This window comes from Panicum hallii, chromosome 1 (genome assembly GCF_002211085.1).
Source record: "Panicum hallii strain FIL2 chromosome 1, PHallii_v3.1, whole genome shotgun sequence".
NCBI lineage: Eukaryota > Viridiplantae > Streptophyta > Magnoliopsida > Poales > Poaceae > Panicum > Panicum hallii.
Genome location: NC_038042.1, coordinates 25927903 through 25955555, shown reverse-complemented (window position 1 = coordinate 25955555; position 27653 = coordinate 25927903). Strand labels below are relative to the sequence as shown.

At 49.8% G+C, this 27653-nt stretch overlaps 1 protein-coding gene across 5 annotated transcripts; it reads left to right on the top strand.

The window, feature by feature from the left end:
- Positions 1 to 7336: 7336 nt before the first annotated feature.
- LOC112878814 lies at positions 7337 to 12052 on the top strand. Of its 5 annotated transcripts, XM_025943041.1 has the most exons (11): positions 7346 to 7515; positions 7642 to 7752; positions 7931 to 8147; positions 8239 to 8326; positions 9117 to 9315; positions 9458 to 9649; positions 9747 to 9945; positions 10075 to 10476; positions 11067 to 11281; positions 11364 to 11429; positions 11555 to 12052. In XM_025943041.1, exons 6-11 carry the CDS (start codon positions 9581 to 9583, stop codon positions 11555 to 11557), a joined length of 954 nt encoding a protein of 317 aa, XP_025798826.1. In that variant the 5' UTR covers positions 7346 to 7515; positions 7642 to 7752; positions 7931 to 8147; positions 8239 to 8326; positions 9117 to 9315; positions 9458 to 9580; the 3' UTR covers positions 11558 to 12052. The 5 variants fall into 5 exon arrangements, 4 of the variants coding, with proteins under 4 accessions (XP_025798826.1, XP_025798825.1, XP_025798822.1 ...); XR_003225876.1 differs by having other exon boundaries at positions 7337 to 7515; positions 7642 to 8147; positions 9747 to 9838; XM_025943040.1 differs by having other exon boundaries at positions 7642 to 8147; positions 9493 to 9649.
- The last annotated feature ends 15601 nt before the right edge of the window (positions 12053 to 27653 follow it).

Sequence of the window (27653 nt, the reverse complement as noted above, 5' to 3'; positions counted from 1 at the left end):
GAGGTCAGTGTAGTCAATGCACATGCGGAGCTTACCACCGGCCTTGGGAACAACAACTGGATTCGCAAGCCACTCTGGGTGCTGAACCTCTCAGATGAACCTGGCGTGGAGGAGTTTGTCTATCTCAAGGCGGATGAACTCCTGCCTCTCGACAGACTGCTTGCGTACCTTCTGCTTGATGGGTTTGGAGCCGGGGAGGACCTTCAGTTTGTGCTCAATCACATCCCTAGGGACCCCGGGCATGTCTGATGGTTGCCATGCAAAAACATCGACATTACCCCGGAGGAATGCGACGAGCTCGAGTTCCTATTTCTCCGTCAGTCCCCCGCCAATGCGGATGGTCTAGGAGGGTCTTGCTCCGATCTGCACGGTTTTAGCGGGGACGGTGTCGCCACTGGTGGGACGGGGAATCTTTTTCCGGGTCGTAGTTGAGGTGGAGGGACCTGGCTCGCCACTCGGACCCAGCGAGTCTTCACTAACCTCCACCCCCGGGGCGAGCTCAGCTCCAGCCACCTGGGGGTCTTCTCGTGCCGCTACCGGCGCAAAGCCGTTGGCGGCGATGGAGTACATTTTGGACACCGCGCTGACTGCCCTGGACCGATCCGCGTGTATAGTGATGGGACCCTTGGGGCCTAGAATTTTGAGGCACAAGTAGCCGTAATGCGCAGCGGCCATGAACTTGTGCAACATTGGGCGCCCAACGATCGCGTTGTAGGGCAGGTTGAGGTCGGCAACGACGAAGTTGACGTACTCGGTGCGGAAGTTATCGGGGGTGCCGAAGGTGATGGGGAGGCTAACGGAGCCGAGCGGGGTGATGGCCCCCGGTCCGACGCCGGCGAAGGGCTCAGCCGGGTCGAGCCTGACCCCTGTCAGCTGCATACGGAGGAATGCATGCGTGGAGAGGATGCTGAGGCCCGCTCCGCCATCAACGAGTACGTGCTTCAACTGCACGTTGGCAATCGTCGGGGAGACCACAAGCGGGAGTTCTCCTGCGCCGGCCATGTTCTCGGGACGATCTCCCGCGTCGAAGGTTATTGGGACGTCTGCCTACTTTACTGGAGCTGTGTGTTGGTGATTGGGCGTAGCGGTATTGACCAGCCGCGCCAAGAGCTTGACCGCGCGCTTGGAGGTGATGGAACCGGAGCAGCCGTGGATCACCGCCACGGTCCGCTTCGCCTTCTGAAATTCGAGGGGCTCCTCCTCCTCATCGTCCGGGCTCAGGTCGTGGTCTGTCCGACGGCCCCGAGCTGGATCCGGTTCCGGATTCTACCCCGTGCTGCGCCTCCGCCTGCTTCTCTCGCTCGTGAACCGACCTGAAGGTACGGCTGTCCACGAGGTCATGCTCCTTGGTTCGGTGGATCGGGCACCATGGCCCCTTGAAGCCCCGGTTGTCCCGGTTGTCCCCACGGGAGTCGAACTTCTGCCTCTTTTGTTGCTGCTGAGTGCCTTTACCCCCGCCGGGGGTAGCAACAGTCGCTGGGCCTGCATCGTGGCCCTTGTTCTTCTTCTTGCCATGCTGATGGCCCTGCGAGGTCCCCTGGTCAGCCATCCCGGGCTATGTAGCCCTGGGGGTATGCCAGGCGCGTCCCTCTGCGGCCCGCGAACACTTGTCCGCCAGACTCAGGAGATCGGCTACTTCTGTGATGTTATGGGTGGCGAGCTTCTCCAGTATCCTTTCGTCCCACACCCCCTGCCTGAAGGCAACAATGACAGAGGTTGCAGTGATCTGTGGGATGGTATGGCGGACGTGGCAGAAGCGCTGAATGAAAGTGCGTAGCGTCTCCCCCGGCTGCTGCTGCATGGCATGGAGGTCTGCTTCTGTTCCGGGGTGAGAACATGTTCCTGCAAAGTTAGCAGTGAACTGCCTGCACAATTGTTCCCACGAGCGTATGGTTGACTCGGGGAGGTTCATGAGCCAAGACCGGGCAGGGCCAGTCAAGGCAATGTGGAAATAGTTAGCTATTACATTCTCATCACCCCCGGCTGCATAAATGGCGGTAGCATAGATCTGGAGGAATTCTGACGGGTCGATGGTTCCGTCATTCTTCTCCGGGAGGTGTGGCCGGAACTTCTGGGGCCACTCGACTGCCCGCAGCGCCGGGGTCAGTGCACGACACCTAGCCCCGAGAGGGACCAGGGGGACTCTTGCCCCGTGCTGCGGCTGCAGTGGGGCTCTGCCATCCAGTTCACAACGACGTCGCTCGCGGGAGCATTCGATTGCAAGTCGGGCATCCTCCCCCGCGCGCCGGTTGTTGATGGAGTCTCGGAGGTCACGCGGTTGACCTCTGTTCTGTTATCTTCGCGAGCATGGTCGCATATCCTGGCCCTGCTCCTGGTCTTGCCCGGGGGCAGAGGGTGACCGAGAGTTCTCCGTGGGTCCTGCTGAGACGGGCGTTAGGGGCTGTGAGTGGTAAGAGAGCTCCTGCCCCGCACGGCCGACAGCGACGAAGCGTGCAACATCACGTCACCACTGGTCGCGGGCTTCAGGAGTCACATCCGCAGGCGGCGGGTTGCGGAGAAGCACCTCAGCCGCGTCAAGCACGTTTGGCGCGTCCTCCGAGAGTGCCGGTCCCTCTTGGAGGCCTAGTGGCCTTCGCGCTCGACCACCGCCCGGCGGTGCAATGTGGCCCCCTGCTCGTGGTTCAAGACCGAGCGGTTGGCGGTGCCGTTTCGCCTTGCCCGCCTCGAGGTGGCGGTGGAATCCGCAGCGGGTCCTGTGGTGGCTGGTGCTTATGTTTCTGCTGCACGGGCGGTGGAGCCACGACCAGGCCCGCTGGTGCCTGTGCGCAAGCTGCGGCCTCGGGGGCGCCTGCTGATGGGTGGTTCGCGACTGAGGTGCCCGACACGACGCGCAACGCACGTTGGAGTTGGAGCCGGTGCACTCGTCGGCAGACGCTGGTCCAGAGCGTGAAGCCATCGCTTTCTACTCGATCTTGCGCCAAGCCCAGGCCCCTACCTGGCGCGCCAACGTCATCTGCTGTGACACATAGGGTGCGCGGAACACCCAAAGAACGGTTCGGGGGGCAGGAGTGAGCTCAAGAGGGTCAGGGCAGAGATGGATCTCGGCTGTGGACTATGGACTCAAGAGGATTTTTTGAGAGGATCGGGCCGCGCGAGCGCGTAACACCTTACGTCCTCTGTTTTTGTATTCTGGATCTGACTTAGTTTCTCTTTCTCCGAGATGGAGTTGTCTCGAGTTATCTGTCCTAGAGTTTGCCTCCTGCTCCCCTTTTATAGGCACAAGGTGGAGTGAGGATTACAAGTCCTCCGTACACCATGTCACGATGCACAGGAGTCAGTCATGATGCACGGGTGTTCTATCCTATCGCACAGTTCATCATTCATGATCATCATCGGTCTGATCTTTGCTCCTTCTGCCGACGCTTACTGCGCTATCGTTGACCAGGGGCGGATCGGTTCATTATGATGGGGTACAGCGAGAGGAAGGTCAGAAGCGTGCTCGCTCGCTCTGCAGGGGCCATGATTTCTTCTGTCTTATGCGGTTGACGGGGAGCGAGGCCGATGGACGGGTCGCTGTACTGCATCCATTAGGGGTAATGATGCCTGTAGCTGCGGCGCGTAGCCGCGACGCACAGCTACGCCGCAGGACTGGCCCCTGTATATTTGACCTTCCTTTGTTCATGTGCTCGAGCTGTCGACGTCGCGCCTGGGGCAGCCGGAATAGTGGCCGGAGTAGCTGGTGACGTGCTCCGCCTGTCCTGGGAGTCGCTATCACCATCAATGCTGGCCCAGCAGCGATCACCCCATGTGAGGACACGCGGCTATCCCCTGGCGCCGAATGCGCCTCTGCCTTTTGAGAGAAGCCGTCTCTCACCACGGGGTGATGTCATCCTGAGGCCCTTGGCTCGAGGTCTTGGTCTTCTGGGGGCCGGGGTGACGTAACCCCGGCCCCGGGGTCCTGTCCCGCGCGGTGACCGGGGAGTCGTAGCCCCGGCCTCGGGGCCTTGACCCATCAGGGGTAAATCCACCTGGCACGTGGTCTTTATTGGGCTTGTCCTCCGGGGCCCACGATCGTGTGCCACGGACCCCGCTTTTACGCCTTTCCTCTATCTCCGCCTGACGGCAGAGTTTTGAGTCCGCGGTCCTGGGGTACCCCTCCCCAGGGACGCTGACAACGGTGGGGTCTGCGCGAGGTACGGAGGACGAGCCGGCGAGCTGCCCCTCTATCACCGCCCGCCTGGAGCCCACCGCGGGTGTTGCCTGTCTACCACCGGTGCCGCCTACTTGGAGGTTGGAGTTCGGCACCGGCGTTGCTGGCCTAGAACTGTCTGCCTCTACAACCCTACAACCGTTGCGGCCAGCCTCAATCTATCTCTGCTCAACCAAGAGGACCGGATCAAGAGGGGTTTTTTGCATTCTTTTTCTGCTCAACGTGTTCGTGTTTTTTTATTTCTCCATGTCTTCCGTCACTGATATATGAGGCTCGGTTAGTTCGGTTATAAACGAAACCAAACCAAACTAGCCGGGACCGAAGTCCCTCGGTTCCTAGTTTTCTAACTAACCGATCAGTTCTCATTTCTCCACTAACCGAATTTCATAAGTAACCGAGGAACCGAACCGATCGGTTTCGGTTAACCGAATGCCCAGGGTGACCCGTGACCACGGAGCTGTGATGGATTGGTGGGTTCACTCTTTTTTTCATCTCCCAGACATCGCACGCCAATCTCATGGCATCATTCCCTCCGCTAGAGTTCACGCCACTGGAGCCCGCGCCGCCGCATGCCGCGCCGCCGGATCTCGGGCCCTCAAAGCCCGCGTTGTCTACGCATCTATGCCATCGGAGCTCGTATCGTATGCCTTTCCTAACATTTTTATTGGAAAAAGTCTACATAACCCCCTCAATTATTGAGGGTAGACTACATCACCCCTTGAACTATTAAACTGGATTTTCTGCCCCCTAAACTTTGTAAAACCGGTCAAATAACCCCTCAACTATTGAATGCGCCGCCTGCTCGGGCGTGAGCCCCGTGGCAATTCCCGTGGTGCCGTGCTGGTAGGAGCAGCGGGCGCCCGCACCGGCGGATCGGACGCGGGGAATGGAGACGCCCACGCGGACGCTAGGAGGAGGACGCGAAGCAGAAGGCGCCCGTGCTGGTGGTCTTCGCATCCACGACCGCCACGAGCGGCTCCTGCTCCTCTCCGGCAGACCGGCGGGCGAGGCGGGGCCCAGCGCCGCCGCGGCGGACGACCTGGATGAGGGCAGGCACACAACACACTCCCTGGACCTGCCGACGAGCTCCATCTCCTCCTCCGCTCTTGGACCACCGCCGCCGCTCCCTGCTTCCCTGCGGCGCGCTCGCGGCCATGGCGGGGTGAGGGAGACGGGGAGACGGCCGAGGCAGAGCGCGGTGCCAGAGTACGCGAGGCCGAGCATGCCGGAGGTGCGGCGAGTGTGCCTAATGGAGGCTCGCGGTCGGGTGCGACGAGTGCGCCCACCGGAGGCTCGCGGCGGCCTTGGGGATCCAGCACGGGCGGCGGCTGTTGGAGCTCTCGCTCCGCTCCTCCTCTACTCTTTCCCTTTCCCCTCTGCAGGCGCGCATGCAAGGCCGCGGAAGCAGGCACGTGGGCCCTGTGCCACGCTGGCCGATAGCGGGTGTCCTAGAAGCCAGTTAATTTGGCGGATGGGCGGCGCTTCCGGACCGTTTACCGGGCCGTGGTGCAGGTGTTGGAATTTTATGTGTATATGGGCTTGGCCCAATAACAATTCCGAAATTCCTAATAAATCTCAAAGGCTCATTCATATGTGAGTAAAGGAGAGAAGTGGAGATTCTTTAGTACCACATTGCTAGTTGAAGGTGGAGAGAACCAACTTAAATATGGAAGTTGTTCCCACCTTCTCAAGTCCAGTGTGAGAAGGAGAAAGGGAACTCCACAAGCACTCGCCCCGCCTCGCGGGGCGAAGGGTGTGGACGCGCGGCACCTGCGTGAATGGTCTGCCGAAATCCGGCTCCTTGCCTTGCGGGAGCGCGGTCTCCTTTTGCAGTTTTAGTTTTTGGTCTTTTGGTTTGCAGAGTCCTAAACGGATACAATAGCAGAGTCCTAAATGATTTAGATCGTGATTGTGTCACGAGGTCGGTTTACTCGGACTATATAATCAGACCACCGGCCACGCTAAAACGCATCCAATCGAAAGCTAGGTTTTTGCCTCTTCTCGCTGCTGCGCCTCCGTTGCCAAGTCACAGCCCGATCGCTCGCGTGCACCAGCAACCAGGCGAGCAGGACTCCGGAACTTTCGTCTTTGCGATCCTGCACCGAGAGAAGACGAATAAGGTTTTTAGGAAGCGCTCTTCACGCGACTACTCCGAATCTTCGTCACGGCTCGTCTACCATCGAGGACAGGAGGCGCTACGTCTCGGCATCGTCTTCATCGTCAGCTTCTTCGAAGTCTTCCGCCGCCGCTGATCGACGACAGCGACCTGGAAGACCTCGGCTTCGCCTTCGGGAACCTCTCCATCACGCCGTCATCTACGACCAACAGGTATTATTCCCGTGATCTAATCTTAGTGTTCATCATATTCAATCTGTCTAGTGTACGAATTGGGCTTACACTAGTTGCTATGATCTTGCTGTGCTATATGCTATCCAATCATGCTATGAACTGTGATATGATTTTGAGTCATGCTAGTTTACTAAACATGCTTAATCTAGTTGTCCAGTTCGTCGTGATTTATACTATGGATTTAATCTGGAAATTGCAAAATATTTTAACAGCAGGGAATTTTTACGTATGTTGTACTGGAAAAATTTACAGCAGCACATAAGGTGACTGCGGTGCAGTCAGTCTTACGCGTGAGAGGTGTTAATGTGCTGTCGGGGTCCCCTCGCCGGCCACGGCTTTTTATAAAAAATATAAATCGAGATCTGCGCAAGAGGTGGTGGGTTGGGCGCACTAGTGACTTGTCACTACCGGCCATCCGCACCTTTCGACGGGCGGTCACAACCTGTCCCCCATTATTCTATTTTATTATATTATACGTACCGATACTGATTAATTATACGTAGTACTGTATTTCCAGAACAAATCAATTCAATTTTTATTATAATGTGAGGAATACGCTGACCAGGCGTGCTCATATTTCCAGAAAATTATTTTTCTCCTTTTTTGCGAAGTCCGAGGAAAACTAGTGGAAGCGTGCACGGCTATTTTGGCCGGGTTTTGTGGTGATCGAAACTGACAAGCACCATTATTATTAATTATTAATTTGGCACGCTTCTCTTACCCTATAGTAATATAAATAATAAATACTCCATCATAAATAAATAAACGGTTGGTGGAGGAGGACTTGGCTCTGGTTGCCTCCCCTCCTTATATTAGTACTATTAGTCTCTTGTCATTCCGATCCCCATCCATCCTCTCCCTTGGGCTCCTCAACCATGGCCGCTCTGTGGATAGAGGTGACCATATGGCCTCTCTGTGGAGAGAGTCAGAGATATACAGAGAGCTAGTTGTGGGCCATGGTGAGGGAGTCATTGGATCGATGCAACCAAGGGCAGGTGAGATGATCTTTATTTTCACTTATTGATATCTTCCTATCTCTACATATCCTTTGTTTTTCATCAATCCAACCTAACACAAAGAGTCTGTACATAGATCTCACGATTTTCTTTGTTTTTCATCAGGAAAAAAAATCCAAACCCAAAGAGAGGTATGAATATGTACCGGTTCAAAGGCTGGACGAGTCTGCTAAGCGATTCACATCCAGGCTAAGCTAGGTGTACACGTGCACTGAGGTCCTATCCGATAATTCAGATCCCCTTTCTGTTTAACACCGTGTGTAGTCGCATGTTATATGTAGATCTAATATTATTTTCTGTTTTTCATAATAATCGGATCGGATTCTTTTGTACTACTCTAGTTTATTTCTTTCATCACAATTGGAACAATTTTCTTGTGTCTATATTATGCAAGAAAACAAGAGGGGTATACCGGCCCACAAACGCAGAAAACAAGGGATGATACGCCGTTCCTGGGCTCGTAATCCACCAAAGCGTCTTAAGGCTACTACCCCGCCCCGATTGCACTGCGCTTTCGCCAATCGCGCACCTGTTCTGTTCCCCTCCCAGCAGTGCGCTTTCGCTGGTTGCTCTCGGAGGCGCGCCCCCGCGGCGGCGTTCCCCATTGCCAGGTTCGTGCTGGCGCTAGTCTCGCTTTTGGCTCCCATCCATCCTCCTAGGTTTCCCTTTCAGATCCCTCATCCTCATAGGTTTCCCTTTCAGATCCGCCATGTCTCGCGGAACCCGTGTGTCAGGCGATGTGATGGGAAATATACCAGAGTGGGCGCTACGGGATGAGTTCCCTGAGGAGGTACCTACCCCCTGCGAATTAATTTTGCTCTGGATTAACCTACGACTGGTGCTTGGATCTGGGATTTATTTGTGTTGGTTGGATCCATTTCTTACTGTTTAACCTCACAATCCTGGTGTTTGGTTCCGTCCTAGGGTTGCTTAGTGTTAGCATATTGTTGTTGTACTCTGGATGCACTACTTACTGGTTAATCCACAATGCTCCTTGTTTGGTTCTGTGGCTGAGTTGCTCAGTGTTAGCATAATTGAATTCTGGATACACTACTTACTGGTGAACCCACAATCGTGGTCTTTTAGTTCCGTGGTAGGGTTGCTTAGTGTTGGCAATATTGTATTATGGATATATTACTTACTGGCTAACCCTCAATTGCGGTGTTTGGTTATGTAGTAGGGTAGCGTAGTCTTGTCTTATACATTTCTTACTGGATATAACCCCTAATTCTGGTGCTTAGCGTTACTGTTCTGGATACACTGGCTAACCCACAATCGTGGTCTTTTAGTTCTGTAGTAGGATTGCTTAGTGTTATCATATTGTGTTATGGACACATCACTTACTGGGTAACCCATATTCGTGGTGTCTGGTTCTGTTGTAGGGATGTTTAGTGTTACCCTATTGTATTCTGGATACATCACTTACCGGTTAACCCATAATTCTGGTGTTTGGTTCTGTAGTAGGGTAGCGTAGTCTTGTCTTATTGTATTCTGTATACATTACTTACCGGTTATCACACAATCGCGGCACTTGGTTCTGTATTTGTTTCGCTTAATGTTTCATTGAATCCTCGTTTCAGATCAATTTTCCAGATGACTTCAATCCTGGCAACGGCCGCATCTTGACTCTCAACAACCGACTGCGCTTAACTTACGAGGATATTGGTTGGACTCAAAATAAGATAAATGAAGCCTATGATAAACAAGAAAGAGCAACACTTCTGCAAGGACAAAGCAGTTATGAAACATCAATGGCTATCGCCCAGCGCGAGATCAGAGGTAAATTCCTCAGTTTTTTCTGCCTGTTACAAGTTATTCCATGATTTGTGTATGTCACCTCTTCTGCTAAAGTGACTTCTATGGTAAATTTCCATTATTGGCTATGTACAACGGACTGATCTATATTAAACTCCTTTTTCAGACTGTGAAGACTCAATGCCATTACTTGCTGGGCAGGCAAAGTGTTTGATTGCAGAAGTTATAGCTGTGGGGGGTGAGCCCTTTGTTGCTGGTTTTGTGCGTCAGTTTCTTGACAAAGTTCCAGATGCTGTTACCCTTCCGAATGGCTCCCTTTCATACCTCTGTAACAGGCCTCACTATTTTTCCTGATGAAGTAAGTTTGATGCTCAATTTTATTAATGTTACATTCGTTGCTTGCTCAATTTGTGTGATGCAATTGCCTCTTGAATTAAATTTGTGCCTTTTAACAGATCTCGGTACCTCAAGGTCTGCCTGCAGTTAGTGTCTTTTGGGGCAAGGATCCAGTGAGTGCAGCGCAATGTAACCGCTTCCTTCAGATCAGGTACAGTGCATTGGCAAGAAATGTCAACAGGATTCGTTATTTACACGATCACCGGCTTCGACTGGAAGTTGATGCTCAGGCCACTGTTGCTGGCAACGATCTCACATGTATGTAGCTTTCATTTCATGATCACCATCTTATTTATGATCATTCCTATTTGTGACATGGTTTATTTGCGACATTCCTATATGTGCTTATTTATGATCCTTCCTATTTGTGACATGGTTTATTTGCAGCTAAGATCCAGTCTTGCAGTACAATGTTGGCTAATGTGGTGCAGGTGATACATAAATGCGAGCAATTGTATGGAAGCCAGATATTCCACATGCCAGCTGCACTAAGAGACAAGATACTGGAAGATCCTTCTATAGTCAATCAGGGCCAGCTACCAGACATCGATTGTCTCCTTTCTCTCTACCCTCAAGGTATTCCACAGAATAGCCCGATACATCATGGCAGAGCAGTCTTTCTGCTATTTGAATCTGCAATGGGCTATTCGCTGTTTTGGGCGTACAACACTCTCTCCCCCGCTGACTTGTTGAGCTTTGAGAGCTTTACATCTGTTGTCAAGCTTATAGTGCATTATCCTTTTGCAACACAAGCTATCGCCATCCAAGAGTTTCAACATATCAATAATGGTAATCCTTTTTCTTCTCTTTATGTTTTGTGCCCTCCTGTTTTTAATTCTGATCCATTTGTTTTAGATGAAATCTATCTTGATGCAGTGATATTTGTGCATTTTTTCCTCTACGAGTAAAATGAAATCTAGATGTTGCTTCAATCTCTTTCGGTTTAACCTCCTGTGCTGTTTAGTTATCAATAATCTGTCAGTCTTTAATCGGTTTCTTGCAGTAGAATTCCTTGGAGTATTTCATCTGTCTTTTATTTGATTGCTGCGTTTCTTAGTGTGATGTGCAATTAGGGTTTGTTTTCGTCCTCCCATTGACAAAGCTGAAACATTTTTGGGCTCCATACTATCATCAGCCAACTGCTACCATGCAGCTATTTATTTCTTGCACAGTAGGTTTCGACTGTGTATGTAATTTAAGATTCATCAGCCAACTGCTACCTTGCAGTTTAAGATTCATGCGATTTTGTTTCCTATTTTATTGACTAACACTGACAGATATTGCCCCTCTTTACCCTTTGCTCTCTTTGCCCTGTGAAATTATACTGCTACCCTTTGCTCTCTTTACCCTGCTTGACTCAAATTTTGTCCTTATGGCAGACACCTGTAGTGCTATGCTGAGGCTTTTTCTAGAGTTGCACTTGCCGCAGCTGACAGAATGGGGATGGAACAGCTACCGGCTTGGTGTTCGCAATAGGAGATTTGGTCAATCAATTGAGACCGCAACAGGCATTCCATGTAGGAGGAAGAAACACTCTGTGAAGGAGCTGCGGGCTGGGATAGAGCAATTTTTGCACCTGTTCCTTGAGATTGAGGTTTTAGCTTTTCCCACCGTACATACCTAAATTTTGTTGTTATTCCTAAGTATCTGATCAGTTCTCATTATATTAATTGTAGCAAGCCCAGCTTACGGAGGCCCAGCAAGACCTACAGAGCAAGCTCGAGGATGACAATCCCCAACAGGTTTGATCCTCTACCCAATTATTTTCGAATCTGTTCTGATTGTCAAACTCATTCTCTAGTGTGTCCTGATTGTTGAACGCCACATGAATCTGACCTGATCGTTTTACAATCCATTGATTTACTAGTGAGTCTTGACTTCATGGATGACCACGAGCTCCTTCCCAAGAGATTTACTGACTTCATGGATGACCAGGAGCTTTGATGCTGAGGACCTTTCCAAGAGTTGTACTTTGGCGAAATGTCTTGCCATCTGTTTCTTCTGCCACGTGGATGGTGTCTGATGCTACATCTGTACTTATGTTTGGAGATTTGGTAACCAAAATTTTGCATGCACCATGGTGATTTTTTACGTTGCAATTTTGGTTTCCAAATATAACCATTACACTGCTTACTGGAGAGTATTTGGAATGGTTCAGCTATCTTAAAATTGGGGAGTATTTGGAATATTGAATGGTTTAGCTATGTGAATATTTGACAGCAGGAATTCTCTATGTTACTCGGTTCTTCTATTCTTGTTCTTTGAATCCGGCCATCTGGAAACATCACAATTGAATGATTCTTAGATGTCATAACACGATGAACCAATGTTTTTGGTAACATGCAATCTTTTTGATTTAGGGTGTGTTTGGATCTATTGCCATTTGTTAAACTTTAGCACTAAAAGCTAAAGTTTTTTTATGGTCTCCTTTGGTGTGAAAATTTTTAGCCCATATTGTAGGCATTGGGACACTTTTTAGCACTTCTTTTAGCACTCTTTGTTTGGATCCCATTGCTAAAAAAAGTGTTAAAAGTGAAGTGTTTTTAAGCACTAGGATCCAAACAGGGCCATAGAAAGTAGTCTCATCAAAGTGTGGCTGTATAAGGAAACAGTGCATTTCTTGTTCCTTACAGACTTGGCAATGGCAGGCGTGAGATCTTTGGCCAAAAGAGTTTAAATTTTGAGCAACATTTTTTTTTTTGGAAGTTGAAGTTTCTATGTAAATTTGAAAGTAATTGGAAAAGTTTGAAAAAGGGAAAGTATGCTACGGTATTCACTGACGTCACTCTTTCTCCCTCTGTTCTCGCGCGGGCCGGCGTAGTAGCTAAGGTAGGCGCATTTGAATCCGGCGGGCACACGGCGACGTCGTGGTTGACGCCAAGGACGATGGCGTTGATGGCGAGGCAGACGCAGATGGCGACGTCCAGGTCGACATGGAGACTTTGGAGGGTATTTATACCCAAAGGATTTTTAGAGATTAGCTTTTTAGCTTAACACAGCACACGTAGTGTAGTACGTATGAAATACTAACTGGTACTCGATGCAAGTTGTTCCCACATATATATGAAATACTAACTGGTACTAAATGATTAGTGATGATTCATACTGAACTCAATGGACCAGCAAGCTAGCTAGCAAAAGTGCCAAATTTCTTATATTAGATATAGATGAACATATAGATCATCGAGATGACCCAAGCCTTATATATTTGCATGTATGGAAGTTCATTAGCCTTGCGTTGCTCTAACCATTTTTATCTATCTAGCTAGCTAATGATGTATGCATGTGTCGTCTACTGCGTACTCACGACATTGCAAGATAACTAATATATGTGTGTGCAGCCGGCCGGTGTTTCGCCTATTTTGTGGTCTAGAGATGACCTACGCTTCGCCGATTAAATTGCACAGGTGATTGCACAGAATAAGACACTGATAAAATCAAAGTTATTTTGTAAATACATATAGTAGTTAAGGTCACATGCATGAACATTCATTTGCCTACTTGTCAATTATTTGCTCACGACTTGCTTTAATGTTGTTGAATTGTGTACGTGGAAGAATACGAAAGTGTTGGTTCTTGGAGAGGAGGAAACATACTCCACAGGTCCCTTTCTACTAGTGAAGTTGTTGTTAATAACTTTGCATTTTCGTATAATTGGAATTTTTTTGAGAATCATTTGCATATAATTTTTTTAGAAAAATCATTTGCATATAATTGGATAAATAATAATCCCTTGGAGAGGAGGAAAAGAAGAAGCAGAAGCCCAACCTGAAGAATGATCTGGGCTTGTGGTTAGAGTAGATATGGCCCATTTAGCTAGCGCCGACCGGCCCATTTAGGATCTCCCCTCCTGTGATCCATCCTATGTTCATGTCTGTCCTCCAACCTCAACTCTGCTTCATCGCATCTCTGAGGCCGCCGCCGCCGCTGATCAAATAACTAGCTAGGGTTTCGTGAGCGGGCAGCGGGCTACACGGCGAGATGAAGACGGCTGCTGAGGTTAAGCGGTCAATGAGGTGTTCCGAGGAGACCGTGGCCGGCGACGGCTCCATGTGCGCCGCCGTCAGCGTCACCAAGAAAAGAAGCGTCCTCGCAAGGCCGACAAACCATCCAAGAAGGAGAAGAGGTCAGAGGAGAAGAAGAAGAAAAGATCCAAGAAGAAGAAGAGGAGGATAGAGAAGTTTGCCTCCAAGCTCGGGAAGCAGGCGGCCGGTGAGCAGGAGAAGAGGACGAAGAAGCCCACCATGGGCGACGAGGTGATGAGAGAGATAGAGGACGACAGCGCGGCTGGTGGCGGGATGACGAAATTGAGCCAGGAGCTCCTGGACTACCTGCGCACTAAGGAGGTGATGGGTCTCCTAGCGACTGAGGCGCCTCTCCCGCTCTGGGCAGTTCGACTTGGACCAGAGGCTCAAGGAAGAAATCGCCGCTGAGTTCCAGGAGAAGAGAGAATTCGACGCCCACGTCCTGTACCAGTACCGCACCTATGGATACGCATACGCCGAGATCATCAAAGGGACAGAGACAGAGGCGAAGAACAAGAAGATGAAGCTGGTGACACAGGAGATCAACAACCAGGCTGAAATGGGGCACTATTTGTCTAATGAGGTCTGGAGCTACGTGATGTCTATCGGCGTGTCCACGTTTGAGCAAGCAGTCACCAGGGAAATGGATACCTTCGACGACCTCGCCACAGAAGGCAGAAGGCTTGCTTCTCGTATTAGGCACATAGAAAACCAGGCGAACCTTCTCCGGCAATACCGCACCAATGGACACGCGGTCCTCCAGTACCAAGTCACTGACGACGAGAGGGATGATGTGGAGGAGGTGTAGAATCTGTGTTCGCTTGCTTGCTGGAAGCTGTGTTATTAGGGAGTTGATGCTATCTTCATTCATGAGTGACCTTTGTCAGATGCCCAAGGTGTAGTAGTATCTTGTCTGCGATGCAGCTATCCTAAGATCAACTCATTATTATATATGTCATGTAATCAATCATCCTGGTGTGTTATATTGTCATCTATTGCTACTGGTTACTCAAATGTATCAAGTAAAAGCCACTAATATCTGCTTTATATTATCGTCGTGACATTTACATTTTGTGTCTGCTTTTTCTGTGGATTCAGTGTTTGATGGGCATTTAAGAAAGGCTGAGATGTTTTATGCTATGGTTAACTGAAATTGCTATAACAGAGTTGCTCAAGACAGATATGCATTTGATTTACTTGTTTTGCTACCATACTGTACCTCGTGCCGCTGCTTGCAGTTAAATTATATATTCTGAGCAGCATTATATTAAACAATGATTGTCACTGGAATAATGTGGTTGGATATTGTTCTCCTGTGATTCCCTAATATTAAGTCTCTGATGACCCCTCCACATTTTTTTTTTGCATTCTGTGTCTGTTTCTCTTATGATCTTGCCTTCCCGGTAGCTTCACATATTTCTGCTTCATTTGTTTGCAATGGTAGTCTGAGTTTTAAGGAATTGAACTGCATTGATTGGAAACTCTGTAAACTATAAACATTGTTATAGTTTATAAGCCGTGTTCGATTCAACTTCATACACTTTGCCCCTGACCTGGATGAACTCAATGTTGACATAGTGGTTCATGGTTAAACTTGTCAAGCTGAAATTGGGATTATAATTAAGATGTGTTGCTTGGAATGGAATGTTATATCTTTCATGCATAAAAAGGACAGTATAGGAAGTAGGCATATTGACAAGGAGGGCTCTGCATGTTCTGTTTTCATCCCTAACTATAACATTATTAATTTTCAGTACAAACTGACAAGGAAGGCTCTGCATGTTCTGTTTTCATCCCTAACTATAACATTATTAATTTTCAGTACAAATCTCATAATTATACTGGCTACTATCCGGTTGATGAATAAGCTTGATGACATCTTCAGGAATTCAGGTCTGCCGCTGCTGGTGACTTGAGTAGGCGCAATGTGAATGTGACTGATAAAAGGCGAACCTCGATGGAGGAGCCATTCATATCAGAGGCTGTGGTTGCAAAGGCATCCGCAGAAAGGAGAGGCAGCCAGCGAAAGCTTCCTGCTTGAGAACTTAACCATCGCCATCATGAGATTATTAATGGCTAGCTAGCTGTTTCCATCACGCCCTTTGCATTCTGAACTCGATGTGTTCTTCATTTACACAGGTGCATGTGCATATATAGCCATACATATATAGAATGCCTAAATCCGATCACGATCAGATGCAGCTACCCTTCGTCTTATACATACATACATACTGTCCTGGGATTTGGATGACATATACTACTAGTACAGTTGAACTCAATGATAGAACAAATCATTGCATATTGGCACCGGCAAATCATTTTTTTTAGCGTCACCGGCAAATCATTTCGCCAGACAGACAAATTAAAGGTCGTATTTTAAGGACCAAGCATCAGCTGTACAGTACGTATTGCATACAGTATTTGTATGTTATCATTGCCTGTCTGGAAACACGTTGAACAACAAAAACAACTGACGAGATGCCTAGGCGCGAACTTTGCTTGAGAAGTGCAAAATACCTTTCCTGGGCGGCAAGAGAAGAGATCAAATAAGCCGTAAAGCACATACATAGCCATCTTTTGTCTTGTGAGGTAGGTTGGTGAGGAGTTCATTCACCTGCGAAGCTCCGAATCTCCGATCCGGCCGGACACCTTGTTTACTATCGCAGGATGCAACTGAGGACTTAGGCCCTGTTTGGTTATGGAAAAAAATTCCGGAAACCGTCACATCACATGTTGCAGCACATGCATGGAGTACTAAATGTAGACTAATTGCATGCATGTTGACACAGATCTGTCGTAATTGACGAGACGAATCTATTAAGCCTAATTACTCGCTGATTGGAAACTTTTTTGCCAAATAAGACGAAAAAATACAACTTTTTGGCATCAAAAACTGTACCACTTTCGTCTTATTTGGCAAAAAGTTTCCAATCTTATTTGGCAAAAACTTTTTTGCCCTCTATCTGATCGCATGGCGTCGGGTGGAAGTGGAAGTAATGGGGATGGGAGCAGGACCCCAAACCCTAATGTGACTGATCTGCTGAGACGGCTGAACCTGACGGAGGAGGAAGGAGCTGTAGCAGATTTTTCTGATGATGAGGAGATTGTACCCGCATCGACTGTAGAATGGGCATTGGTGGGGAAGGTACTGTCTCCTTCGCCGGTCCATGTGAATACAGTGAGGTCGGCTATGAAGCCAGCATGGGGGAATCCGGTAGGCCTCAAACTCCGAGCAATCAGTGAGAAGGCTGACAATTTGTTTGTGGCGGAATTCGGTTGTGGTGCTGATTTGGAACACGTGCTGGGGGGATCACCGTGGATGGTGGGCAGGTATGCAGTTCTTCTACAGCAGTATGATGAGAAGCTCAGTGCTTCGGAGATCGTGTTTGACAGAATGGAGCTATGGGTGAGAATCTTGAATTTGCCGCTTGGTTGGATGAACCAGACGAGGGGCTCACGTGCTATGGGTCTACTCAGTCGTGTGGTGAAGATGGACGTTGATCCTGATGGCAAGGCCAGTGGCGCTTACTTACGTGCCCGGGTAGCGATTGAGATTGATAAACCTGTCCGTCGAGGTTGTCGTCTGCTGCGACACACAGGGTGCGGGAGTGAGCGCGAGATGGTCTGGGCAGAGATGGATCTCGCCTGTGGACTATGAACTCAAGAGGATTTTTTGAGAGGTTCGGGCCGCGAGCGCGTAACACCTTACGTCCTCTGTTTTTGTATTCTGGATTGGATCAGTCTTCGTTTTCTCCCTTCTCCTGTCTGTCCCCCCTAGAGTTTACCTCCTGCTCCCCTTTTATAGGCACAAGGTGGAGTGAGAATTACATGTCCTTCGTACATCATGACACGACGCATAGGAGTCGGTCATGATGTACGGGTGTTCTATCCTATCGCACAGTTCACCATACATGACCATCATCGGTCTGACCTCTGCTCCTTCTGCTGACGCTCACTGTGCTATCGCTGACCAGGGGCGGATCGATTCATCATGATGGGATACAGTGAGAGGAAGGTCAAAAGCGTGCTCGCTCGCTCTGCAGGGGCCATGATTTCTTCTGTCTTATGTGGTTGACGGGAGACGAGGCTGATGGACGGGTCGCTGTACTGCAATCATTAGGGGTGATGATGCCCGTAGCTGCGGCGCGTAGCCGCGGCGCACAGCTACGGCGTAGGACTGGCTCCTGTATATTTGACCTTCCTCCGTTCCTGTGCTCGAGCTGTCAACGTCGCGCTCGGGGCAGCTGGAATAGTGGTCGTAGTGGTCGGTGACGTGCTCCGCTTGTTCCGGGAGTCGCTATCACCTTTTTCTCCTGTTTTGGGGGTGATCCCCCCGCTTGACGACGAATGGCTCTCCCCTGGCGGGGACGCGCCTTTGCCCGCGAGGAGAGATGCCCTCATATAGGTGAGTGGCGTCATCCTGGGGCCAGGGTGATGTAACCACCGTCCCGGGGCATCTCGGGGGCCAGCCGCTGCTTTCCGAGCCTCCGCCCGAGGATGACTCTACTGGGCCGCCGCGACGTGGAGCCGGCCCAGTTCCTGTACTTCTCGCCTATCTCCGCCCATTGGCAGAGTTTTGAGGCAGCAACCCTGGGGTACCCCACCCCAGGTACGCTGACAGAGGTGTGATGCTGCGCATGAGCAAGTCGGAGGATCCTAGATGGTTCCCGGCTCAATATGAGAAGCTGTCGTATTATTGTTTCTCTTGTGGCGTGATTGGGCACTCAAAGGTGGAATGCTTGAATCCTGTGGCTCGCGATGAGACTGGTAAATTACCATATGATGTTCAACTGCGTGCCCTGGAAGAAAGAAGAAGGCGCATGCAATCCTTTGCTGTGGCCGCGGCTGAATCTTTTGGCAGTGGCACGTCTTCGTCGTCTAGGCACCCGAGGCCGCAACGCAGCAAGTCGGGTGATGGCAAAACTTCGAGGAATGAGGATGGGTCTTGGCACTCATCAGAATGCGTGGGTGAGACAAAAAATCTTGATGACCAAGAGGTGTTATCACCTCTTAAGAATAGTGGAAAGTCAGCAGCGAAAGAGAGGGATGGTGCAGGTGCTGGGGTGAGTCGACAGCTTGATTTGGGCCCCTTGTCTGACAATCAACTGCTTTGGACCAAGAAAGAGGAAGTCTAAAGTATCAGACCTGGGCACCCAGACACCTAACTTTAATATACCGCTAGATGGCGCCAATGCAATTGTTCTAGTGGGATTAGTGAATTCTCGCATTAATCAATTGGATGCGAGTGGGGATAGTGGAGGAGACAGCATGATTGAACAGCTAAAGAAGCAAAAGCGAGGTAGGTCACAATCTGTACGATCGGCGGCGGCTGTGGAGGACAGCCCCCGCCGGGCACCATGAAACACTTATGCCTGAACTGCCGGGGCTTGGGGCAGCTCGAGGCAGTTCGAGAACTACGCAGCTTGTGTGAGCTGCATCGCCCTTGGGTGGTCTTTCTCTCGGAGACGCGTTTCTTCAATGACCGGGTTGATGGCCTGGTACGCACTCTGGGTATGAAAGGAGGCATAGCCCTCTTATGGAGCCGGGAAGTGGAGGTCAGGCTAGAGAGCTATGATAAATTGCACATCGATGTCACTGTCCACCCGATCTCTAGTGAGCTAGGAGATTGGAGGTTCACAGGGTTTTACGGGGAATCCAAGAGGGAATTGAGGTATAGGAGCTGGGATCTGATGAAGCTCCTTGTTTCAAGAACAAATCTCCCATGGCTTTGTGCGGGGGATTTTAATGAAGTTCTATTAGCCCAGGAACAGTTTGGAGGGCAAGGAAGAACTAAACATCAGATGAATGGGTTTAGGGAGGCGGTGGCTGTGTGGATTTTCAGACCTCTGTTTCTTTGGACTTCCCTATACTTGGGATAACAGACAACAAGGGGATCACAATATTAAAGTCCGTCTAGATCGTGGATTAGCAACAGCAGACTTCCTGAATTTATTTTCAATGGTGAAGGTTTGGCATGTCCAAACGACAGAGTCTGACCACTGTTGTCTTGTGATTGAATGCTCACAGGTTAATGGCAGGAGGAATCGGAAGAAACGGTCCTTCAGGTATGAAAATATGTGGCGACGTGATCCTACATACCGTGATACGGTGGATGTGGCTTGGCAAACCCAGGACACCTCGGTGTCGCTTAATCAATTGGCCTCAAAACTGGGACATGTCACTAAGGTGATGAAGGAGTGGGAATTTTCATCATTTGGTCAGGTCAAGAAGGATCTGAAACGACTTCGGGAGGAGCTAGAGGTCGTCCGAAAATCCAATTTGAGAGCTGGTCCATCCTGACAGGAGAAACAGTTGATGGCTAAGATTGCTGAATTACTGTCTCGGGAAGAAACGATGGAAAAACAACGATCACGCATTGAGTGGCTCAAGGAAGGGGACCGTAATACAGCCTTCTTTCAAACTAAATCGAAGGAGAGGGCAAGAACAAATAGGATCAATGCCTTGAGACTTGAAGATGGCGCTGTGGTATCTACACAGGAGGAGATTGAAACGGCAGCCTTGGCTTTCTATTCTAGCCTGTTTACAAGACAGGAAGTCTTGGATCCAGGACTGGTGCTTGATTGTGTCCCACACAAAGTGTCTGATGATATGAATGAGTCACTGATGAAGCCATTCACACCAGAAGAGGTACGCAGAGCTTTGTTCATGATGGGCCCTAATAAGGCCACCGGCCCAGGACTAATAGCTGGATTTTATCAGCTTCACTGGGAATGGTTGGGCCCGGAGGTTATTGATGCTGTGCTAAATTTTTTGAACAGGGGATTGATGCCTCCAGAGATCAACACCACAACTATTGTTTTAATACCAAAGGTCAAGCATCCACAGGAGATGAAACAGTTCCGACCCATCTCACTCTGCAATGTGATCTACAAGATTTGCTCCAAGGTGCTTGCTAATAGGTTGAGAGAGTGTCTTGATGAAATTATATCTGAAGAGCAAAGTGCGTTTGTACCTGGACGGTTGATTACGGATAACGTCCTAGTTGCTTATGAATGCACTCACTATCTTAAACGGAAGAAAGGAAAATCTGGTGCATGTGCAATCAAACTTGATATGGCCAAGGCGTATGACTGAGTCGAGTGGGAGTACTTAAAAGGCATCATGCTGAAACTAGGCTTCCATGAAGGCTTTGTGGACTTGGTGATGAAGTGTGTAACATCTGTATCCTTTAGGATCAAGGTGAATGGTTTACTGATAGAGAGTTTAAGTCCGACCAGAGGCATCCGTCAAGGAGACCCGATCTCGCCATACCTTTTTCTCCTGTGTGCGGAAGGCCTCTCATGTTTGCTGAAGACTGTCGGCCCAATGCATCTTGCCAGAGGTGTTCGCGTGGGCATTCACGCTCCCTGAATTTCGCATCTTCTCTTTGCGGACGATTACATAGTTTTTTCTGAAGCATCGCAAAGAGGGACAATCAGACTTCAGCAAATCTTGGAGGTTTACAGTAAGGGTTCTGGTCAGCTAGTGAACTGGGATAAATCCTCAGTATTTTTTAGCACTAATTGTGAGGAGTCAGTGAAGCAAGTGGTGAGACAGGAGCTGCACATCAATGCTGAAGCACTTTCTGATCGGTACTTGGGCCTGTCGACCGCTGTGGGGAGCTCAACGTCAGAGGCCTTCGACTTCATGCCAACAAGAATTAAAGGTATCTGAAGGACCAGGAAAAGCGACTAGAGGGGGGTGAATAGGAGCCTCAAAAATTTCTTGCGAAATCTCGAACTGTAGCTCTCACCTGAACCCTCGGACAGGCCTAACACCTCGACAGACAAAGCTTGAAACTCAAGGCTAACTGGTAGCTAGAAGTCTAAGGCGAAACGTCGGGTATACTCACTGCCAAAGATTCACACAGACTAAAAGCACTTGACTTGGGTCATAGAATAGAAGCCAGAGGATCTGAGCATATAGGTGACCAAAAAGCCGAGATGACCAAGCCTAAAGGAGGCCTCGGACAGAATAGCGTCTCGTCCGAGCCTAAGCACCCTTGGACGCAACTCCGACTCGTCCGAGGTGGCTTCGGACGGAATCCCGCCTCGCCCGAGACCAAAGGAAAAGAAGGAGGGCCGAGAACCTCGGACAGCTCTGCGCCTCGCCCGAGATGGCCTCGGATAGAACTCCGCCTCGTCCGAGATCAGAAGAAGCCAAAGAAAAGGCCGGCACCCTCGGACAGCACTGCGCCTCGCCCGAGGGGGTCTCGGACAGAATTCCGTCTCGTCCGAGACTCAACAGAGAAGCGAGAGAAAGTAGGCAAGCAGCCTCGGGCAGCACTGCACCTCGCCCGAGGTGGTCTCCGATGGAATTCCGCCACGCCCGAGACGGAGAGAAAACAGAGAAAGCAGCTCTGCGGCTGGGCGAGTAGAGGAACAAGCCCGTGCACCCAAATCGATCCAGATCTCACTCAAATCGAAATCTCAGGTCACAAAATCAAAGCCAGATGAACTAGGCATGTAGGTGACCGAATCCCCCAAAGAAATTTCGAATTTGACCGAGTGAATCGACAGGAAACTTAGATCTCGCGGGAAAATCGTTCAAGAACAAGAGCGAACGCAAATCTTGCCCGATCTATGAACTTGTGAGGATACAAGTGATTCTCTTCAGTGGAAACAATCCTCTCACGTCATAGCCCAAATCAGTGCAAGAAAAACGAGATCAAACGCCCTAGAAGAGAAGATAATGCACCAGGATTGAGAGGAGAAAAAAGAGAACTCGCGAAGAACACAAACAAAATCGCAAGAACAACAATCAATCCAAAACCACAGAGGGCAGCACACACTGAGGGGTGTGCTTCCTACAAACAAAACACTACAAAAGTTTTGCAGTGGGCACTCTCTCACTGGAATGAAACCCTAGCTAAGAAATGGAGAATGAGAGGCCAAGAGGAACGGAGGCGGCTGCCCCCATTATATAGTCAATTCCTCTTGCCCAAACTACCCCTAGATACATGAGCCAAACCACTAACCCTAAGGCTAATATCGTCTGACTCGGGATAATTTGATCCGACGGCCACCGCACCTCCTCATCAGTAGCCTTGTTTCGAAGCAACCTCCTTGATGCCGCCACGCGCTGTCCGTTCCGCATTGGAACCTCCGCCCGGGTTTTGAGGCCCAAACCCGTGAAACCTCTCTGATGGTTTTGAGGCCCAAACCACCAAACCGGCCACCGATGGTTTTGAGGACCAAACCACCAAACCGGCCACCGATGGCTTTGAGGCCCAAACCATCAAACCGAGCCCCCGAACTGCGTACAGCATACGCGTCCGAGGCACTCCGACCAGTGTCCCGCCGCCTCGGACACCCGCACGCCAAGTCATCCGAGCCTCCTGCTCGACTTGCACGTCTGCCGTCTTAGCTCAGTCGACACGGTCACTCCATGTGTCCCCGCACTTGCCGATGTCCCAAGTGTCAGCCACCACGGCTGGCCACCCGGTGATCCAGTCCCTCGATCCAAGCCTCACGTCCGCCCTTCCCCGCACTCCCGCGGTCTTCAGCACGGCACGTCCTACTTGATCTTCACCTCACCATCGACCACCGTCTCCGAGCTCGACACCTGCTCAACACAAGCCGAAGAAGCACGTCGCTCGACACACCGCAGTGTGCCAGCCAACATAGCCGAAGCAAAGAAATAAAAGGAAAATAGAATGAAAATGTTGCTGTTGACAATCACTCATCACAAAAGCAAAACACAGATAGACAATGTGTTCGCAATCTCCCCCTTGATGAGTGCATTGTCAACACCAACACAAAGACATTGGAAGGAAGAAGAAAACTCACCCAAATGACCAAAAGCCAAAGAAAAGCTGAAACCGAGTCATTTGAACTGAGCAAAACTTGGTCTTCAAAGCCATGGGCAAAAGCTTGACACAACCAAGCAAACCCCACTAGCCCTCAAGAAGAGGCAAACGGGCTCAACACCGCTAGCAAAGCACAAAGCACAGCCTAAAAACGCCAGGCCCTCAAGAAAGAGGCAACGGCGCAAAGCTCCCCCTCGGAAGATGCAATCTCACAAAAGTGTGCACTCATGTCATGGTGACCTCTCCCTTGCACTCATGTCATGGTGATCTCTAATCTCTCCCCCTTTCTCAAGGTCTGATCTCTCCCCCTTTCTCAAGGTCTTTGTGATCTCTCCCCCTTGTTGGCATATGCACTTATCAAGCAACTAGACTTAGAGCACATGGATGTAAAACTCCCCTTGAATCATGCCATGAATGCAACAAAAGTTCAATGCATGAGCTTCTAGTTTATAGCAAACGGAATGAAACCATGCTCTAAGTAGTATCATGTCAACAAGGTACAAGTGCTTGCACAAAACTCAAGATGATCAAATGAAATAAGATATGCCAATATAAACAAGTTGCCATTGTCGGAAGCTTCATCTCCAAGGGCCATGGTGCAAAAGCCTCCATGCTTGGCGTCGGCGAAGAAGCAAAGCCCACTGAGCTTTTCTTCGATCTTGGTCTCGGCCTCATCATCACTTGATGATGCTTTGGCGTCCGAGTCCTCGAGGTCACTGAGGGAGGCAAGGAAGGCGTGCTTCTCTGCCTTCTTCTTCTTGATGTACTTGCGCTTGATGTAGTCCTTGTCGAACTTCTTGGCCTTGTGCTCTGGTTTGCCGGAGGAGTACTCGCGCCTGTCCTTGTGCTTGCTGGAGTCATACTTATCGGTGTAGAAGCGGTCGGAGGAGCGCTTGCCGGCGTCTTGCTTGTTCTTCTTCGGACAGCTGGCAATGTAGTGGTCCGGATCACCGCAACCAAAGCAGCCTTCCTTCGGGCCACCACCGCGCTGGCGGTTCAATCGGTTATTGTGGAACCGAGAGAACTGACCGATGATGAGAGCCAACTCATCATCACCGAGACACTCCAGCTGCTCCTTTGTGACACTCACAAGTGCAGACAAGGAAAAACCAAGTGAAGGGTTAGAAGAAGAACTGGAGCTTGTCTTACCTGAGACCAAAGCCACGGAGGGAGCCGAGGGGTTGCAGAGCTTGGCTTGAAGCTGGTTGTCAAGCTTGGAGGACTTGAGTTTGCTGAAAAGCTCGTCAACGGTGAGGGTGTCCAAGGTTGTGGACTCTTGGATGGTGTTCACCTTCACCTCCCAAACTTTGCGATCAAGAGCGTAAAGGAGCTTGATACCTCGCTCATGATCATCAAGTTGCATCGTCGGCTTGTTCGCCTTCATCTTGTTGATGATGGACTGTGCGCGGGCGAACAAGGCATCGATGGACTCTCCCTCAAGTTGGATGAGGTTGTCGTACTCCCTCTTGTGAGTCTCATAGACACGATTCTTAACTTGTGGGGTTCCCTCATGGTAGCTCTCAAGGCGCTTCCAAATCTCTCGAGCAGTGGAGCAATCAGACACTCTCTCAAAATCGGCATCTCTCAAAGCCGAAAACAGCACACTACGGGCTCGGCTATTGGCATTGTGTTGGTCAATTTGCTCTTGCCCAACACGTGCAGCAAAGATCTCGTAGTTGGGATCCTCCACAATCTCCCAAACCCGCCAGTCAATACCCATAAGATGTGCTTGCATCTTAATCTTCCAAAATGGGTAATTGACTCCATCAAATTGCGGCAGCTTACCATGATGACCGTAACCACGATCCATGTCGCCTTCTACGGATCACCGACCGATTAAGGTGGAAGTGATCCTTAACCAGCTCTGATACCAATTGAAGGATCGGGAAAGGCGACTAGAGGGGGGTGAATAGGAGCCTCAAAAATTTCTTGCGAAATCTCGAACTGTAGCTCTCACCTGAACCCTCGGACAAGCCTAACACCTCGACAGACAAAGCTTGAAACTCAAGGCTAACTGGTAGCTAGAAGTCTCAGGTGAAACGTCGGGTACACTCACTGCCAAAGATTCACACGGACTAAAAGCACTCGACTTGGGTCACAGAATAGAAGCCAGAGGATCTGAGCATATAGGTTACCAAAAAGCCAAGATGACCAAGCCTAAAGGAGGCATCTGAAAGGTCCTAAATGGCTAGAGGGGGGGTGAATAGCCTATAAAAATTTCTAGCAAAACACTAAGACCACTTATTAGTTAATAAGATGGCCTAGCTTTTGTCTAGCATTAGCTTTCTAGTATATGCACGCCACCTAAACAAGTCTAGTGATCAAGGCTATTGTCTCTAATCACAATCAACAACTAGGTTGCTAACTTACTCCTATGTGAGCAAAGGTACTAACTAAGCTAGCTAGCTAACCAACTACTCAAACTACACAAGAACAAAATAATGAAGTAAATACAAGGGATGAGCTTGTGATATTTATACCACCGAGAAGAGTAGAGGTGGATGCCAATCACCAAGTGTCAATCAAATGAAATCTCCAACAAGCAATGACAAGTTGACACAAGAATTTTTCTCCGAGGTTCACTTGCTTCCCGGCAAGCTAAGTCCCCATTGTGGCGATGCACCCACTTGATGTTTCACAAGCAAATGGCCGGTGCCAAATCCCACGGTGGGAGCTCGCAAGAAACACTCACAAGATGGGGATCCTCCAAGCCACGGATTCCACTAGAGTTGGCTTTCGCGAATCTCCCGCGGGGAATGCCACAAGACCCCTCACAATCCACCGATCGGAGACAGAGTACAAGCACCAACTCCTCTCAACGATCCTTGCTGCTCCAAGCCATCTAGCTTGTCGGGAAACACGCAAGAGTAACAAGAAATCCGCAGCAACCACTAGAATCAAGTGCCTCTAGATGCAACTCAAAAAGCAATGCTCTTGAATCACCTCAATCTCACCAAAGGATGTTCTCAAGCAAGTAGGATGAGTGAGAGAGGTTAGGCTTAGCTCACAAGTATGCTATGGCAATGAAAATATGCAAGAGAGTGAGCTAGAACCGGCCACCACGCTTAAATAGAGGAGGCCACGCTCAAAGAGCCATTGCCCCTCTTTCCTCAGAAACCGTGTGTGCAGCGGACGCTCCAACGCCATGCGTCCGGTGCTTCAATCAACGCTGCGTGTCAGCCTTTCAAACGATGACCATTAATCTCCAACGGTTGAAACACTCCGCGCGCAAGTTAATGTTGTAGCGGACGCACAGGACCAAAGTCCCGGACGTGTCCGCTGCTCCAACGGTTAGAACAGCGCCTCTGACCTCGCAGCGGATGCACGCAGCAGATGCACCGCTCGTAGCGTCCGCTGCTCCAACGAGCAGTCCCCGAACGCTCCGGACGCAGCCTCCGGACGCTGTGATGCAAGCATGATGCAATAAATACGCTGCGTCCGGAGAGGGTCCAGAGAGGTTCCCGAGCCCCTGAAAATCCACCGGACGCGTTCGGTGGACACGCAGCGGACGCACGGCAGCGTCCGCCGCCCTCTTCGCAACTGGGCAACGAAAACCGTGACGTCGACGCACGCAGCGGACGCGTCCGCTGCGACGCCCGAAACCCTACCTGGCTAGCTGCAGCGGACACACCGGCCTGTGCATCCAGTGCAGCGTCCGCTGCGCCACCAGCAGTGATTCGACTCGTTTTCTCAACACCCTTGCTTCCAACTTGCTAACTACCAAGTGTACTCTCCTTGTGCACGTGTGTTAGCAATTTTTCAAAGCATTTTCAAGGATATTAGTCTCTCCACTAGATTCTAAATGCGTATGCAAGTCGAGCATGAACCTAGTGGCACTTGATTAAAGGATTTAACCGTGATATCCCCTCTTGATAGTCGGCTATCTATCCTAAATGTGATCACACCCTCTATGGTGTCTTGATCACTAAACCAAAGAGCCCTATCAAGTATACCTTTGCCTTGATCAACCAAGCTTTGGTCTTTCTCCATCTTGCATGAGCTTGATCACCATGATCTTGTCCATCAAGTCCATGTCCATGTGATCTTGTGGCCATCTCACCATGCCACCTAGCTCTTCCTCTTTGTGTTGCTATTTATCTAATCACATCTTAGATACACCATTAGCAACTTGG